This window comes from Petromyzon marinus, chromosome 14, assembly GCF_048934315.1.
Source record: "Petromyzon marinus isolate PM22_M1 ecotype Great Lakes invasive population chromosome 14, UKy_Petmar_22M1.pri1.0, whole genome shotgun sequence".
Lineage (NCBI taxonomy): Eukaryota > Metazoa > Chordata > Hyperoartia > Petromyzontiformes > Petromyzontidae > Petromyzon > Petromyzon marinus.
Window position 1 is genome coordinate 5,616,596 of NC_133680.1, and position 18,477 is coordinate 5,635,072.

Here is an 18,477-nt window from a genome sequence, read left to right on the forward strand (position 1 = left end):
GCTGTGTGCAAAAAAATCCCAGTGGGATGCAAGTCAATCAACAACAACAACCACAAGAAAACTTAGATTAAGGCCATCAGTCTAACTCCGTACTACAACAAAACAAACATGTCCAAACCAAAAAAACTTTTCGAAAATCACCAAAAAATAAAGCCATAATTGCAACGTAACAGTGATCATAGAGACTGTGACCGAATTTGTACAATAAACTACATACATAACATGTAACACCAAATCCTAGAGCCATAGCTGGCTGCATGAGTTACTCCACAACAACAAGCATTAGTCGGAGTATCACATTTTTCAATGCACCTTTAAGATCAGCACGCTAAAGCAAAATACAGATAATACTTTGCAGCGTCATCCGGAGCGAAACATTTTATTTTATTTTACGCCAATGAATAGCAGTGGCAGCTAGAGGTGTACAACTCCTCTAGAGCAGTTTTGAAAGATCTCATTGGTAGCGATTCAAGTTGCAGTTTATTGGTAATAGCATTCCAGACCCTGGGGGCATCAATAGCAAAGGCCCTTCCTCCAGTTTTTGTACGGCAATAGCGAATGTGAAGCTGGTAAATGAGCGAAGACCTGAGGTCGAATTTGTTCTTTAAAACAGAGAGGAGATCCAGCAGGTAGTCTGCGGATTTTTTTGTAAGTACATCGTGAATGAATAAGATCTGGTGCACAAGCCGTCGAACACCGCACCGGGTACACTATTTAAGGCCGAGTCGACCTAGGAGAGGTCCAGGACCGGTTCAGATAATCGTCAGCGGTGCTGGCCGCGAGCGGGAAACGAACTCGGTTCGTCGGGTTCTTAGCGCAGCGCGCTAACTGCTACACTACCACTTTTACAATGCAATCAAAATCCCACAACAGCAGTAAGACTAAACCAACGGGGAGGGGGGGAATATTACAAAAACATAGTTATATAAACCCAATATAAATTCACAAGATGCCAAAAAAGTCAGTATTTCAGCAAGAGGATATTGTTGGAGTAAACGAGATTTGACAAAAAACTATATATACACACACACACTTGTGTAAGAGGTTCATTCGGAAAAAAGAAAATCCTTTTCATTTAAACATTTAAAAATCCTCGTTATGCAATGGAGAAAGAATACCCTCGAGTATAATAAAACACAATTAACGAACTGTAAATTCAAGCCGCGATATTTCTTAACAGCTTTAACCGACCGGCGGATGCAACCAATACCCCTCGCCCCGCCCCATACGCTCTTTAACAACACACAGACACAATTAATAAAACCCTGCGTCAAGCACAACCGTAGACGTTACAGATGGGGGTTGGTAAGCAACTGACGGTCACGTAGCATAAAACTCTCGGCTCGAGGGGGATCTCCCCCCCACACCACACACACCACACAGCGACAAACAGCCAACTGCCTCAAAATCCACAAAACAATGAGACCCGTGGGTACACAACAGCGTTGCGGTCTGCCCCGCTTGTCAAGGTGAAGGAAGGTAAAGTGAGAAGGGTCGGACGCAGCAGCAGCAACTCAGATATTGTCACACACACACACGTCACACACACACACGTGTGTGTGTTTGTACTGTATACGTTCTGACCGTTAAAAACGCCAGGTCGCTCTTTTTTCCGGCAAGATTTTGGCATTTTTCGCACGCAAAACGTGACCCCACTCGCGTAAAAATATATATATTCTCAGGGCAAACTGCTCACTGAAACAAGCGCATACGCCGTGATTGGGGGGGGGGGCGCTTTTGACAGACCGTAAATGGCACGTATTGTACGTACCAGCATATTAAAACGTTCACTTTCAAAGTGTAAACGGTGTCTGCGACGTTACTTTTTGTTATGGCCTCATCAACGACCACACCGAGAGGAGACGGGCAGAGCGAACGGACGTATTAAAAAAACCACGGCATCTAGACAACAAATGAAAGGCGACCACGTCTAGGCGTTAAACATAATGTTCTGTCAGCCGAATGGGATGGACATCACACTCCTACAACATCAGCACGGTTGTTAGGCATTAAGGGACTTAACCACTAACTTCAGTCGCAAAATGTAAACGTACACCTTTTCTTGAATTAATGGTCTTCTCACCATGACTTTTAATATAAATGCAGTCACATATACCGTTAGAGTGTAACCAGATAAATATTCACAAGCATGAAAATAAAATGATTATCCATGAACCCAGCTCTAAACGTACGAGGCGACATTACAATACGCATTACAGCTAATCATGCCGTTAAAGGCATTTTGTACATGTCATTTTCAACCAATTATTGAACTTACCAGTTGTCTGATTTTAACAAGCTTTGTGTAAAGCAAGCTTTATTCAAATCATAGTAGCAATATGGACTTAATACGGGAGATTTGTAGTAATATATATGGCACACTTAAAGACGATGGCATGTACATTAGCCAATTTAATGTCTGCGTGTCCATTTTTTTACGGAAGCAAGTTTAATAACAACGTTACGGACTGCTTAGTGTTATTTTTTTTACTACAAACGTGACAACAAAATGGAAATCACAGTGCGCCGAGAATACATTACAACACTGAGCCATTCGCAAGGCAGGAAGCGTACAGTGCTTGGACATGTGGCTTTGTACAGTGAAAACTAAAATAACCCCACCACTGGCACGTATTTAAAAAAAAGAGCAGACTGCCGGAATATTTGATGCCACTTTCCATTTCGAATGCTACAATGGGTGTGCATGCGGCAAATGTTGTTGTCAATCGGTGAACAATGTCCAGACATTCTGCGGAACTCTCAAACCACCTACCTAACTCGATGAGTCCTAAAAGGAAAACATCGCCCAAATAAAACATCCCAATAGCTGGCGTTGACGCCACACGGATGCCATTCGCATTACACGGCTTGGCTGCAAAAACAAAGTTGACATCGGCGACACAGGGAGAGTGGAAAGCCAACGGTTAACCACCACCGCCGCTGAGAAATATTAAACATTAATCTGGTGACACGGCACTCTCATCCAGTGCAGTACTTTACAATTACTGGACAGAGTTCCACGGAAAACTCCAAACGTCTCCGTTGTCAGGCGTGCAGATTTAAATAACGATACCACTAAACTGTGAAATCCACCTTGCAGTGCTAACCCACAGGATACACGTGTAACACTGACTGCATTCGTAATCATGGATACGTGAGAGAAAACAGAGCTGCTGATCACGGAGGCAAGATTTGTGTCCTCCGAGGACACGACCGAGGCTGTATCTTGCTGAAAACCGGCAATGCATACAGCAGCTCTTAGCAGTTGTTCAATTTGGCCACAATCTTGCTCAACGGAACACTTTACTTTCATAATGTATTGTCAAGGTAGGGACCCTTTTGAACAGTTATGACATGTGTAAGACTTTAAATTAATGCTTCGGGTGAAACACAAAAAAAACCCACATTACATCGCTAAAAGCGACAGTTACTTTTTCAAATAAATTATAAATTGGGAACAATATTACATTTCCTCGTCAAATAACCTGACAAAAGTCAGATGTGCAAAATGGAATATTTTTTTCAGGTTTTCAATTACAGCTTTGAGGAAGTAGACCTCTGAATTTGAAACTGAAATCAGGATAATAGCAGCAAGCCATCTCTTACCCAGCCTGAATGATTGCTCCACAAATACATAGCTAGGGCATTAAAAAATATATTTTTGGAATTCACCAACAAGAATTCTTATTTTTATACACTGTGGACAGGCAGAAATAAGCAAAACAATACGTATACATTACTAAAACCATTTATAAAGATTAAACTTTAACAATTGTAAAAAGGTAACCAAATCCAAAACAAGCAGAGTTGTCAGGCAAGGATATACAATTCTCACCAAGCCTATTCACATAGACACTGGAAAATGTTGTAAATATTGGACTGAAGAAAAAATGGTAGAAAAATAAACCTGTGATAGTATTAACCATCTCAGATTCTCTGATGACAGCTATGATAACAACCAGCGGTAATTCAGTGCAGTGAAACATGGAAGAACTTTACAAAGGCTGCAAAATAAAAATCACGCACAAGAGAGTAACAAAAATATTAACTAAACTATTTTTATTTCACCAGGTAAGGCCCACTGAGCTATATAGCTCTTTTTCAGACGTGACCTGGCCACAAATGATAGCCCCACGCAGTGGCTTATCACGTGGAATGTATAGCAGCCAAATACTCTATATGCATGTTTATTCTAAATATAGAGGTAAAATAACGGAGGACCTAGACAAAAATCCCCAACCACGTGGAGCGAGAACATGTAAGCTACAAATATACAGGTGTCAGGGTCGAGATCGAACCCACATCCTGTATACCAGGCGAGGTAGTTAACATCTCGCCACCGCAGCGTCGAGACACGTCTAAAAAACCTGAGTGTGTATTTAGGGAAATTACTGAGAATCAGAATATTTATTTATACTGGATAAATCCGATGAGCTATGAATCTCTTTTTGACAGATGTCCAATGGACATCTGAAAGCGGACTGAGACCTAATCGTGAAATAAAGAGGCGAGCGAGAACAAGACGGAGCGCTTTTGGAAAATAAAATTTTTATAATAAGCAAAATAACAATTTGCTTAAAAGAATAACGTTTCCATTTAGGGCCTATTACCTATGTAGTGACATCGGGGATGTCACTGTGTAATGCCGGCCCGAGAGAGGCACGGCGTGCGATATATATTGACATCGCGGGCACCACTCACATGTGGGTGCAGTACCGGCCCTAGAGGGGCTTGGTGAGTGCTGACCGGCAGTGGTGGATGGCACCACGCTCTGCGTGCAGTGCCGACCCCTACAGGACAGGGTGTGAGAGTGCCGGCCATGGGAACGGGGTTACTAAGGGCCATGTCACTCTGGTTGACCCCGAAGGACACGTGACCGGTAAAGTCTACACAAGGCCCCCAGGTGGAGGCCAGGGGTGGTGACGTGTCAGGCTGGAGATCCTGCTCGAGGATTCTAGAAGGTGGCCGTGGCTAAGGGCGGAGCCAGTCACGCCACACAGAGGATATAAGCCGGGTCCCCGAGAGGGACCGGCTGCTGTAGTCATCCTAAAGAAATCTACGTTCTACGTCCTACAAGAGTCTCCAACACGTGGACCCGGACCCAAGCTGTGGTCTGGTCCGTGGTAGCTAGTTACATTGTAATTAGTGTAGTTAGCCTGGTGGTCACCACCATAGGTTGTTGGTGTTAACCCAGTGTTGGTGTTAAAAAAATGTGTTGCCTACAAAAAAATACGTCTGCGATTCAACTGAACTCACTACACCTATAATAAACGGGTTGGTAATACGGACTCCAATAAAGAACGTGAAACAAAGGATCAGAAATATACAGAAAACAATGGAAAGATGTACAATGGGAATTAAAGACTGATAAATGGTGAGAGGAACATATGGATTATAAAAAAGACAAATTAATCAGTTTAACATGTAGGCTTTTGCGAGCAATATTATTCATAATAAAGGTTTTTGGGTTAGATAAATAAATAACGCGATCTAACCCAAAAACCTTTATTATGAATATTATGAAGACAAATTAACAACATCGGATTGACTAGATAAGAGTTAGGAGCATTGCAAAGGACATATCGTAGAGGGGATAACATATGGATGAGACTGGTGATGGAATGAGAACCAAAGGAGAGAACAAGCCAGCGAAGAAGACCACTGCAGAGATGGATTCATCAGATCAGCTCATGCACAAGAGTGACAAATTGTGACATCGCAGGGCTATGATGGATGGTGATGTCATGGGGAGACCTGCATCTAGCAGAAGAAAATATGGCTCGTGATAAAATGATAACTGTTCACAAACAAATAATAACAAAATTTAAGTCGTGCCCTCTTGAAAGCTCACCGCAATGATTCTCGGATTAGCCTATGCGAGTCGTCGGCAAACGCTGGTGCCTTTGCCATTTGCCAGTGACATTACATTTAATTTTTTCAGAGCAGATCAGAGGACACATTTGAGCTGTACGTGGTTTAAACAGTGTGTGGAAACGGAGCCTGGTAACAAAGACACTCGAGGAGAATAAGACAATTTGATTCCTTGTGGTATGCCCAAAGCAGTGTCATGTATGTAAGTATGTAGAAGTTATTTTGCACCATACGTAGCCAACCGTGGCTAACGCCTACAAATAAACAAATCAGATCATAAAAACGATGTTCAAAAACACACTATCATGCCTTCGTAAAAAAACTGGTCAAAAAAACAAAATCCATCGTACAAGCTAACGAAACTGATTATTCGTCACTAATAACGTAGCACCGTGCATTTACTTGCATGAAACGATACTGTACACAGTAATACCAAACCACATGAAAAATAATATAATCATTGGCAAATGGCTCACATATAATTAGAATAATTCTCAACAACCATATCACCAACATTAAATGATTCTGCCAATAAAAAAAATCACACTTCACAACTTATAACGATGAACGCTGGTAGCAACAACAAATTCAGAAAATGTAACCCCGTGAATGTCGTGAATCACAAAAGGGCTAAACCACGGCTGATGCAACGAGACGTTCGGAACATGGTGGAGGTGGCAGCAGCAATGCCACAACTCCTCTGGTCGGGTGGATTCAAACGGCCATGACGTGAACGGCGGCATGGGCATATACACCGGTAAAAGGTCACAAATTCAAGCGACGAGGAGAGCTGGGGTTTAAATTCTCACGCCTACATCCACATTCAGGAGGGGTTGGGCCATTCACCAACCGCAGTGGGGGGAGGGGGGGCCCATGGGACTGCACCTGCGAATGACTGCAGGGGATCTTGCAAATTGGTATAAAAAATATATTTTCATTTTTCCAAATTAACTCGCCCCGTCACATTGGGGAATTTGCGCTTTAGCTTCCTTTCATTTATTTGCGTGTGAAACACGTTGATATTGTAGTAATGGTCGATAAAAAAAATGTTTACATTTAAAAAAAAATGGGATAATATTGCAAACAGGCTCATGCTTTAAGTGCCAGCTTGCAGTTTGGAATTAACTATTTTTTGTGCAACCCTGTAGATTCGTGTAAAATCACTACATAAACGTTTTACAATCTAAGCACAATTTTACATCTTGGGAAATTAATAACAGAACACACACAAATGCCACGACTTCACTTCATAAAACGGCGAGCGCCGGCACAAAAATAAAAAAAACATCCACAGAAAAATGTACTGGGTGGGGGAAAAAAAACCCACCACAATGTAGATTACTGTATTGGAAAATATTCTCTGTTGGTAGAGCAACACATCTGCTGCCGCCTTATCATAAAATAGCTCTTGGTGTGCTGACGGCAATTGGCATTCCGTTTTTTTTTCTAATTGGCTTCAGTTTTGTACGTGGCAAGAGACCCCGTCGCATGCTTTAAATTATGACGGACACAAAAAAAATGTCAACTGCCCAACAAGCTCACGCAGCAGGCAGCAGCTTTGTGTAGGTTACCTATTCTGCGACACTACAGCCATCTTCCGCCGTTGCTAGCCGACAGATTATAGCACACACATCACACCACTTGACGAGTTGTGCATATGGCAAGTCCAGCATGCTTTAAGTGACGGACAGAAAAATGTCAACCGCTCACGTAGCAAGCAGCAGCAGCAGGAGCTTTGTGCACGTTACCTATTCTGCGACACTACAGCCATCTTCCGTCGTTGCTAGTTGCCAGATTATAGTAAACACACACACATCGCACCAGTTCTGACTAGTTTTGTTCATGGCAAGACCAGCATGCTTTAAATTACGGACAGAAAAAAATCGACTGCCCAACACGCTCACGCAGCAAGTAGCTTTGTCGGTTTTACCCATTCTGCGACACTTCAGCCATATTCCGCCGTTGCTAGCTGACAGATTATAGCAAACACACACACACACCACTCCCGACAAGTTTTGTACTGTACATGGCAAGAGACCGCCGCATACTTTAAATAATGAAAGACAAAAAAAATGTCAACTGTCCAACATGCTCAGCGGCTTTGTGGGTTTCACCTATTCTGCAACACTTCAGCCATATTCCACCGTTGCCGGTTGCCAGATTAAATTATGAGCAAACACACACACACATCGCACCACTCCCGACAAGTTTTGTACGTTGGTAAGACACCGTCGCATACTTTATATCATGAAAGACAAAAACATATCAACTGGCCAACATGCTCACGCAGTAAGCGGCAGATTTGTGTAGGTTACCGATTCTGCGACACTTACAGCCATCTTCTGCCGTTGCTAGTTGGCAGATTATAGCAACACACACATACACATCGCACCACTTCCGACAAGTGTCCCCTTTCACGGAAACTTCAAGGCACCGACAATGCATTTGGGGGTCAAAGTGAGCTGGACAATTATTTACTTATTAATGTATTGCATGCACAAGGCACCTCCCCCCCCCCCCAAAAAGGACTTTGAGTTCTTAGGAAACGACCTAAATTAAACTAGCAGCTGAACAAAAACCACACAGATTCAAAATGTTGCGTGTTAAGGTCAAAACGGTGTAATTAGATTAGGGGGAGGGGGGGGCGAATGTCACTTTTTGCTTCGCTTCTGCAAGTGCCGTGGGTCAGAGCGGCTTTGCTAATGCTGTTATTAGTTTCAAATCCTGGATAATAAAGCACTGATTAAGGGCTCGATGTGTGAAGAACAAAAAAAAAGCATTCCTGCACTTTTCAATGATGTTTCCGTGCGAGAAAGAAAAATGGGCATCGAGCTCAAACAAGCAATACGTACAGAATATTTAAAAATTATGGCGGAATTATTAACGTCTACTGTAAAATGTTTGTACAATAAAAAAAACCGGGAGATTGACAAGTTCAAAAACAAATAATCGCTCGGCCATACACCTGGCCTTTGCTAACGATGAACAAGTTGACAAAGATCCGGTGGAAACTTGTTGTTTACCGACGAAAATGATCTAATGCTGGGGACGGTGTACCGCAGACTCGCGCACATTCAAAAAAAAATATAACAAACAGTTGTCGTCCTTCAATTAAAACAACGTCGTCTTTTGGTACTTAAGGGCCTGCTTAAGAAGTTTCAGACGCAATGTATGAACGTGTGTAAACGTGTCCGTTATCAACAACTCCTTTCGGTTGATCTCATTTTAGTGTGAACAACGTGTGTCAACGCAATGACCCATGTAACTTTACCCAAACCTGGAACAATGATTTATTGAAAAGCCCTTGGCAGGTGATATTTGCGTATAAGTTCAGAATTGTAAATATATATTCATTGGATGCGTACATATGCATACGTAGGTTAAAGCAACTTAACCAGTATCGCTTTCTAGGATGTATTAATGTAATTCCTAAGGAGCAGCAGTGTCAACGGATGCCAAATAATAATCTCACTTTTAATACTTTACCATATGATGAAACGTTCCAGCTCTTTATTATAAAGGTGTTGATAATTAGTTTCAATTAGGCACCATGTCGGAGAAATTTTCAAATGATTTAACAGGAGAGCAATTCTAGCACACTGATAATCAACTTATATCTTGTACATTTTATAAAACTAATTCTTGTCAAATATATATTATGGCCCGAGGATTTAAATATGCAAAGTTTGTATTAACTGCTTGTTATATACTGTATGTATTTTTTGTATTAACTGCTTATTATATACTGTACGTATTTTTTTCAAACTGCACGTGGGATGCATATGGAATTTAGACCACTTTTACTAAGCATCAAAAATAGGGGGTTAAATATTATTAAAAAAATATTGTCGTGTCATAAATCTTTGTGTAGTTCATTGGAATCGTTTTGCTAAGAAATACCACCAAAAAAACACTAAGACTTTACCTAACCGTGCTAATCTTCCGTAGGTAATGCAATAAGGGTGATTCTGCACAGCATTGACAGAATTGTAATGATTATTAAGCAGCTATTTATACTGTAAGACATGTATTGCTCTTTACACAATTGTATTGGTATCATGTCACGAGACAAAATATAAATTCGGAACTCTGGCAACGTAGTGCAACCATGTGTTGGATTATTGCCCGTGGAAGGTGATATCATAGAACTTTTATCCAGAAACTAGGGCACACTTCCCCAAAAACTCCTGCTACAGGGAAACATTTATACAGCACGGCAGTGAAAGTGACATAAATATTTGTAATTCTCAAAGCTAGAACTTAAAACAAATGTAAAGAATAACCAATATTAATATGGTGGCTTTTGTACGGTGACCAGGCCGAGACCATCAACTTACTAATCGGGTCTGTGGATTTGGCTCAGAGCTCACATGGTCACTCAAATGTATGTATCTAAATTAAAGTGCATACAACTGAAGCTTTAAGCAATATACAATTCCGTTTGTAATGGTTTGTAAAAAAAAATGCAAGTGTTCATGGAAGCATTACATAGCTCCATTAGCAATATTTGATTTCAGATACTGCATTAGTTTAGATACAACAACAAAAGCGTGGAGTAGTTAACGTTTCACAGTTGAGTTGTAATTGTGTGTAATTAACAGATTAGGTGAAATAATAAAAACGTTTAATGTGTTGCAGAAATTATATGTTCATACTGTAATAACTTCAATTATCAAGAACTGTTGAGAGATTTGTATTTACTGTAATAACCAACTTGACTAAATCACAAAATGCTCCACACACATATCTACATTTTCTCCTTGGGAGATTTGTTTCACAAATAGAAATATTACTCATGTTCACCACGTGGAATTTCTGAAACTTCAAATCATGTATAACTGCCAAATATACCACGGAAAACTGTATAAAATTATTCCCCATATATCACCATAAGCAGACTAACCTTTCATGTAATGAATGGTCATACATCTCATTTCAAAATGTTAAAATATAATTACAAAAATATTCCATTTGATTTATGCGAGAGAAAACTTAGAAGATAACATCAAATTTTTACTTAAACTGATTATTATCTTACATCTGAAATAAGACTAAAGATTAAATATAGAACAGTCGAAAAAATACTGTAAATTGCTGGGAAGGTATTTAACATTATTTAAAGAACACAAGTACAGTTTCACTCATTGTTTTTTTCGGTAAAGTCACGTATGTAGAAATACAATAAAATTATATTAAAACAAAAAACAATCACGACGTTTCGATCACAACGCAAGCGATCTTCATCAGGTGCCTCTACTGAAAAACCCAATGAGTAATTTTATGCAGTCACGAAAGCTTTAATGCTTTATTACAAGTACAGTTTGTCGTCAACTTGATTATTTTACTGTAAAACATTCAAATTTGTATCAATTGCCTTTTATTGTAAAATAAATCAGTGCTGGCTGCATTATCACTACACAACATTCCAGAGTACAGTATATGGTCTTGCTCTAATCATTGCATCTTTCACTAAAACAAGTACGAGCACACTTCAAAATCCAGTTACCCCAATTCCCATACGTAGATACAATTCTACATCATTCAACTGCTAAAATCACGCGTTCAAATTTTCACTCTAAAAGTAAAAAAATGCCCGTTTTATGATTTCCGCATTATTTATTTATATGTCACAAAATGTACATTGAGTTTACAAAATATCTAACTTCACCCACAAAGTTTGTGTAGTATGGTAATTATATTACACCACCTTATATCTGTGTCGATCCTGATACACTACAATGTATATTTTACAATTAATGGGCATCCATTAGTTAAGGTAAATGGGTCGCTAATAAGATTAATTTTGTTGGTTACTTAGTTGCGTTTGAATATGCCTTCATTAATTACTTAAGAATTGAAATCAAGCATATCCTATGCACGTAAATGCATAATCAACACAATAACCCAGACACGTCAACAAAAAGCCACAGCAATTACCAAAAGCTGAACGGTGCCAATTGTAAACTTGGTTGAAACAATGCGCAATGTTAATGCACGACCAAGGCAGCACATATGTAATTATAATTAAAACACGGACACATTATGCATATACAGGATTTCTGCAACGCTTTGCAACACGTGCTTGTCCTTAAATCGCGTCTCCCAAGGTTTTGGCAACCTATTTGGTCAATTTGGCCAGTTTTCTATCGGGTTAATTTGATTATAGCAAAACTGTTTTTTTGTACAGTTTAGAACATTAAATCATCTTAATAAGAGTTCACGTGACCCACCCTGCCAAAAAAATGATAGACAGATGGACAAAACTAATGCATACATCATTTCAACCTCCGTTGAAAAGCATTTAATATATCTTAAGAGCAACACCATCGGTGCCTTTGTGTGTATTGCGAGTCACGTTTTGCTTGCACCTCCAGACTCACACTATTACCCTGCACAAATTCTATATTATACCTTGGAATTACAATCGAAATCCACTCCACTATTCCCACCAGAAGGATATTACATTCTTGGTTCTTTCGGAAAAGTCACGTGACTTTACCGAAAGAAGCAATAATACGAATCCCTGCAGTCACGAACGCTTTAAATCGAAAAGAAGGATGTTTATTCCCCGTTGACATCGATGAAGAGTCGAGCGAGAAAAGTTTGGAAGCGTCTCTACTACACGTGCGCTTGCCCCCAGCCAATGCGGTTTCCTCCTACCACTCAGAAAACAGAAAAATCGTACAATACATCAAGGACGTGCGTAATTTAACGTGATGTAATGTGACCCATTCATTATAAATATAATGGGTCACTTTTCCAAGAGTAAATCAGGATATGTATTATGCACAGCATTCCCTATAGTCACTTGCGTCTATTTTCCAAGAATTTTCTTTTTTTTAAACGATAAGTGAAAAATGTGCCTTTGCTACCACACTACAGTAGGTCAAATTATATAATAATTATCTATTTCGATTGCCCTCTTCCTTCCCACTACTGGATGGAGGGATGGAGGCCTCACCTCCCCATACAATGTCTGTCATGGTGGTTTGTTTGACCACACTTAACGAAGCTGGCCAGGAAGGTTTGGTGAAAGGGGAGGCTCAAAATCGGTTCTAACATGCCAATCAATCGAGTTACATTCGTAAAAATAAAACCAAAGCACTCAAATCTGACTTTACTGGGTAAACGCTGGCAAGGCAGCTGGAGACGTGGCTTAAGGGATGCAGCCATAAACAATTCCGCAGCTTTAAATGAAAAGGCTAAAATACGCGCAAAAACACTAAACCTTTTCAACACTAAATAGGCCCCCGTGTAGTAACAGGCTGTCAAACACGGCTTTGAAGCTTTTCTTCCAGGAAGACGAAACGTGCCTCAATAGCAAGAGGCGCTCGAGTGACGCCAACGCATAGAGGACATGAGAAAACACGCGAGTGACGCCGAAATCGTTGCAAGTGCGCGTTTTAAACGCGCTTACTCTATTAAAGTATTCTCACCGAAGGAGATTTCAAGCCTGTGTTGTTTCACAAGCCCCGAGGACCTCGTGGTTCTAGGTGGTATCTCTACCAGGACCGCTTGATTTGTATTGGTTCAATCTTATGGGGTGTTTGTGTGGATGTTTTTTTTTTAGAGGCAATGCTGATGAAAAGTGGCTGTTGGAAATCTTCCCCCTGGTAAGGTGCTCGCTTGGCATGAACTAGTTTAATTGTTTAGCTTGTTTATACCTTTGAACTGTAAATAAATCACTGAGTGTACAGGAGTGGTGGTAAGATGTAAAGTATAATGATTGCATGACAAACATGTTGCATCCTTGATGTGAATAGTTGAATAAAGTATACTTATATTCGCAAAACGTGACCTATTTGCACGTAAATTGATCACAAGCCCAACCAATCAATTCCCCCACTGTTGCAGTACAGTAACACGTAATTTGTGCAAAGTTAGTAAAACGCACATAAAAAACAGGTGTGTCCCATCATATTTACAGATGACTTAATGTTGTGGTACATTTGGTATGCAGCAAAATGCACATTGATGCGTTTAGGGTTTTTTTTTAAAATATTCGCATCCTTGGCGTGTGCCTTACGTCTCTGTGCAACCTAGTTCGCGGTTGAGGTTTATTCAATACAAAATAAACCTAAACTATTCGCACAAAGGGAGGGCTATCATCTGGCCCCCCAACATCAGCGCGCACGAGATGCATCGTCAACATTTAGTCCGATTTTCTTGTCCTTCAAAACACACACAATCTTGATTTGAATCTCTCGTGACTGCAGGAATCCACACTCTTTGGTTCTTACGGTAAAGTCACGTAGGTAGAAAATAAATCACGACGTTTCGGGCGCAACACAAGCGTCCGTCATCAGGTGGGAGAAAGCACGATCTGCTGCGGAAGCAGACTTTTATTCTTACTGCGTTGTGGAATGCATTCAGGGAAACCGCTACGCCATCTCCGCGAAAATAAACGTGCAAAAGTCCATCGGCCTATTAGCATTCCAACCAAATATCATCCAGCAACCAGCATTTGTTTAAGAAAGTGAAGGCGAGTGACGCAAACAGGAACTGTGCAACATACCCAGCCAGACGCGTCGAAGGCGCGTGGCCGACGCTCGCTCGACACGCAACGCACAATACGCGTGCGGTCCACCTCTAACCCAACACTCTGCGCGTGCAACCAACATCACAATGACAACATTACAAAGACTCCAATAAACACACCTACAACAACACCACCACCACACACCATCACATCGCACGAGGGCCGTACGCAACTCGTCCCACATTGCATAGTTCGCATAAACAACGCGCGGCGAATCGTCGCTTCCTATTGGTTGACACTCAGCCAACGACCAATCGGCGCGTAGCTCGGCCCCCCGCGTGCGCCGCGTCAGCCAATGGGAGCTGCGTAAATAGAGCGCGGTGCGCGTGTGCTCTACCAAATGCAGAGGGGGGGCGAGACGGCATACCCAGCTCGCGACTGACTGCCCTCCTCACCTTTAAGTTTGTGCTGTGGCCGCGGCGGCGGCGGTGGATCTCCGCCGCCGTCCTTCACTACCCTGTGGGGCTTCTCCGTCGCCTCCCTCTTCCTCTTCGCCTTCTGCTGCTGCTGCTGCTTGATCGCGCCAAGCGGCCCCGTGGCGCCGCCCGCGTCTGCCTCGGCGCTCGCTGCTGCCGCCGCCGCCACCGCTGTCAGCAAAGCGCCGTTGCTGCTGCTGCTGTTGTTATTATTCGCGTTGTTGTTGTTGTTGTTACTACTGCTGCCGCCGCCGCTGCTGCTGCTATTGCTGCTACCGCCGCCGCCGCTGCTGCTGTTGTTGTTGTCCAGGTATCCCGCCTTGCTCAGCTTCTTGTAGTCGTGGTGTGCGCGCTTGCGCTTCGCGGGGCCAAGCGCCGAGGGGGCCACTCCGCCGCCACCACCACTACCGCCGCCACCGATACTAACACCGCCGCCGCTATTAACGCCGCCGCCTCCTCCTCCTGCTGCTCCGCTACCCACACTGCCGACTCCTCCGCCGTGGCCCTGGCCGCCTGCGGCAGCTACGGCCGCTGTGGCCGCAGCCGCCGCCACGGAAACGCGGACACCGCCGCAGCTCACTTGCGCCATTTTGAGCGCGAGGATCGGCCCGTACGCACACGCGCCCCCACCCCGCCCCTCACCCCCCGCGTCCCCGCCCCTCACCCCCCGCGTCCCCGCCCCTCACCCCCCGCGTCCCCGCCCCTCACACCCCGCGTCCCCCCGCCCCTCACACCCCGCGTCCCCCCGCCCCTCAAAACCCAAGTCCCCTCCATCCCCCCCGCATCCCCGCCCCTCACACTATCCAAGAGGCCACGCCCCCCCAACCGCTCTGCACTTGGAGACCCCCCCCGTTGAGGAGCTTTAAACGCGAGGCCCCACCCCCTTTTGAACTAAGGCTCCTCCCCCCGCAGCGTCACTCCTTAACGTGAGGCCACGCCTTCTATAAACACGCGAGCCCCCCCCCGCCACCTCCACTCATTCGCTCCGCTCGCGCTGCTTGCGAGGCCCCCCCACTCCCCCCTCTGTAACGCCCCGCCCCTCTAACGTGAGGCCCCGCCTCCCTTTTCCTGGCGCGCACGCCAATCGACGAGTAATCGATTTAAATCTTGGACTTAATCATGAATTGTTAAAGTCGATTTTATTTTTAATTGCTCTTTGGCGCCGTTCGGGCAAAGTTCTGCCGTCTTAAGTGGGGATTTAGCTGCTATAAATGTTCACATGATAAGCCACTTTATATTCTTTGGGTAAAAAAACTACTAGTTTTTATTATTTTTCTATCTCCGTGACTTTACCGAAAGACCCAAAGATTACTAGCAGTTTTTTGTTATTTTCTTTCAACATATCTCCGTGACTTTACCGAAAGACCCAAAGATTACTAGTAGTTTTTTTGTTATTTTCTTTGAACATATCTCCATGACTTTACCGAAAGACCCAAAGAATATGAATTCCTGCAGTCGCGAAAGCTATAAGCCACTTCGTTCAGCGATCATTTGTGGTTAAGAGTCGCTTCTGAAAAAAAGCCACATCGGCATAGTAGTTTAGTTTATAGTTTTCGTTTTATACCCATTAAAGGTGACACGTAAAAATCGATTATCGATTAATCGTTAGATTAAAAGAAGTGATTCTGCCGACGATATGCGTATGGAATCCACTTGTAAGAAGACATTTTAGATTAATGTACGTGTATAGTTATTACGTAATTTGTATGCTTAAGCATATATCCTGCGTGGTGCAAACAAAATAATCGAAACTTGACCAGCATTCAACAAGCCCGAGACCCAGCCGCTTATTGGTCGGCGCACGGACAACGTCACAAACCAGCCGGGCTTTCTCATTGGTCCGCGCTGTTGTTGTGGGGTCAGTGGGCGGAGGGGGGTCTGGGGGGGGGGGATTTGACGGTTAAATGGGCGTGGCTACTTGGTAAGTGGGCGGGACTACGTGAGGGGGGGGGGCTATGCGGGTGAGGGGCGGGGCTATATGGGTGAAGTGGCGGGTCTCTGAATGAATAGTCGTAAGGAATATCGGGCACGAGGAAGGCATGGCTTGTAAGTGGGTTATGATATTGATTGGTTAGTTGCTTGCTCGTTTATTCAAGCTTTGCACTATTGCCGTGGCTGCTGGGACATCGCTCGTTTGCTGGAGTAGCAGAAACACAGAAGTTTAATGGGACTGCGAGTTCAAATCGTGTCCAGGATCAATTGAGTCCTTGCATTATCAGCGTTAATTAATTATCGTGACTTACAATAGCCCGGGTTGGGGGCCGTCCATAAATGACGTCACGCGATTTTGGACGATTTTTGACCCCCCTCCCCCTCGTCACACGGCGTCACAAAAAGTCAGACCCCCCTCCAATATGACGTCACAAAGCTCTGCCTCCCCCCCCCAAAAAAATATAAAATATGCTTCAAATCGCTTTAAACGATTGTTATTGTCGTGCGTATTTAACGCGCTGCACTCTGATGTAGGATATTTTTATTATTATTAAAAGGTCTATTTAATTAACTAGAACGTGTTGCCTATATTTATTTAAAGTTGCGCATTTTGATGTGACGTCACATTTCTCACCCCCCCCCCCTCGTCACACATCGTCACAAATGTCTGACCCCCCCCCCCCCCCCCTAGGTGTGTGACGTCGTTTATGGACGGCCCCTTGGTGATTGTCTGAAATGCGAGTGCTCGTCACGGGAACGTGGAACTTACATTGCTGGCTCAAGATCGTGCTGAATGAAAAATGTATGAGCATGCATTTAGACTAGTTTGACATACTTTACGAAGATGTGTTTTATCGGGCCGTGGGAGGGAAACTATACTTACCGAGTGTGGCAAGACTGCTCGTCAGAAAGGTCACATTTAAAATGTTCCGACAGTTACATTTTACTTGCAGGAGAAAACCAAGAAATGCACCCAACAGGTCAAAACCCCCCCGAGAGTCTGCGACACGTGGTCTAGAGTTCACCTGGTTAAAGAAAGGATGTTGCATATGCTTCTTTTGAAAAAGTACACAATGAGAAAAAAATAATCTTGACAATTCCCCTCTTTTGCATGAATTAAAAGCGAACGCATTTGTTGGCCGTGATATTAGGAGACAAAGGAATTCCCTATTATAGATTAATTGTATTAATATAAAATCGTAGTACAACAAACTAAAATAACGATATAGTCGGTGACATTTCGCGCAACGAAACTTATCCACAGCAGTCCGCGACAACGGACACAATGGACGAGAGGGTTGAGATCTGTTTGGGGGGGGGGGGGGGGGCCTCTGGCACGAGCAAAAAATCATTATAGTGCATTGAATCATTGCGGGGTCTTTAATGTCCAAATTTGTAGCAGATTGTCACACGTTGGTAATATCTTAAAACTTAAAAATATTTTCCTCCATAGATCTTGGACGCAGGGCAACCACGGTGCCCTGTATAATGCATACATTTGGAAAATCTTCCCAACGTGTTTCAGCACATTAGCTTCAACAACCTCGTGGTGGCCTTCTTCAAGGCTCGAGAGAGAGAGAGCGAGCTTTACTTTCGAAGCTAAAACAGAAATGAGTAGATTCCCTGTTGCTGGAGGAAGATGTCATCGATACGCAGGCCAGAATTCCTGAACGTTGCATGTGCGAACAGACCCGGGTCACGTGAGGCCGCGCGTGCCCG

General features: G+C 43.1%; 1 protein-coding gene and 1 long non-coding RNA gene across 3 annotated transcripts in view; one reads left to right on the forward strand and one right to left on the reverse strand.

The window, feature by feature from the left end:
- Positions 1–15,450, reverse strand: part of LOC116942388 (uncharacterized) — a 41,509-nt gene extending 26,059 nt beyond the window's left edge. Inside the window, exon 1 of one of the 2 annotated variants that reach the window (XM_032954236.2) lies at positions 14,806–15,450. In XM_032954236.2, the coding sequence (XP_032810127.1) occupies positions 14,806–15,415 (610 nt within the window). In that variant the 5' untranslated portion in view covers positions 15,416–15,450. Of the gene's footprint in view, positions 1–14,386; positions 14,734–14,805 lie in introns of those variants that run through there. The other variant, XM_032954237.2, reaches the window with a different exon arrangement.
- On the forward strand, positions 1,280–18,075 carry LOC142924576 (uncharacterized). Its single transcript, XR_012941690.1, has 3 exons — positions 1,280–1,479; positions 13,442–13,484; positions 17,450–18,075. It is a non-coding gene; the product is annotated as an uncharacterized LOC142924576 (long non-coding RNA).
- The last annotated feature ends 402 nt before the right edge of the window (positions 18,076–18,477 follow it).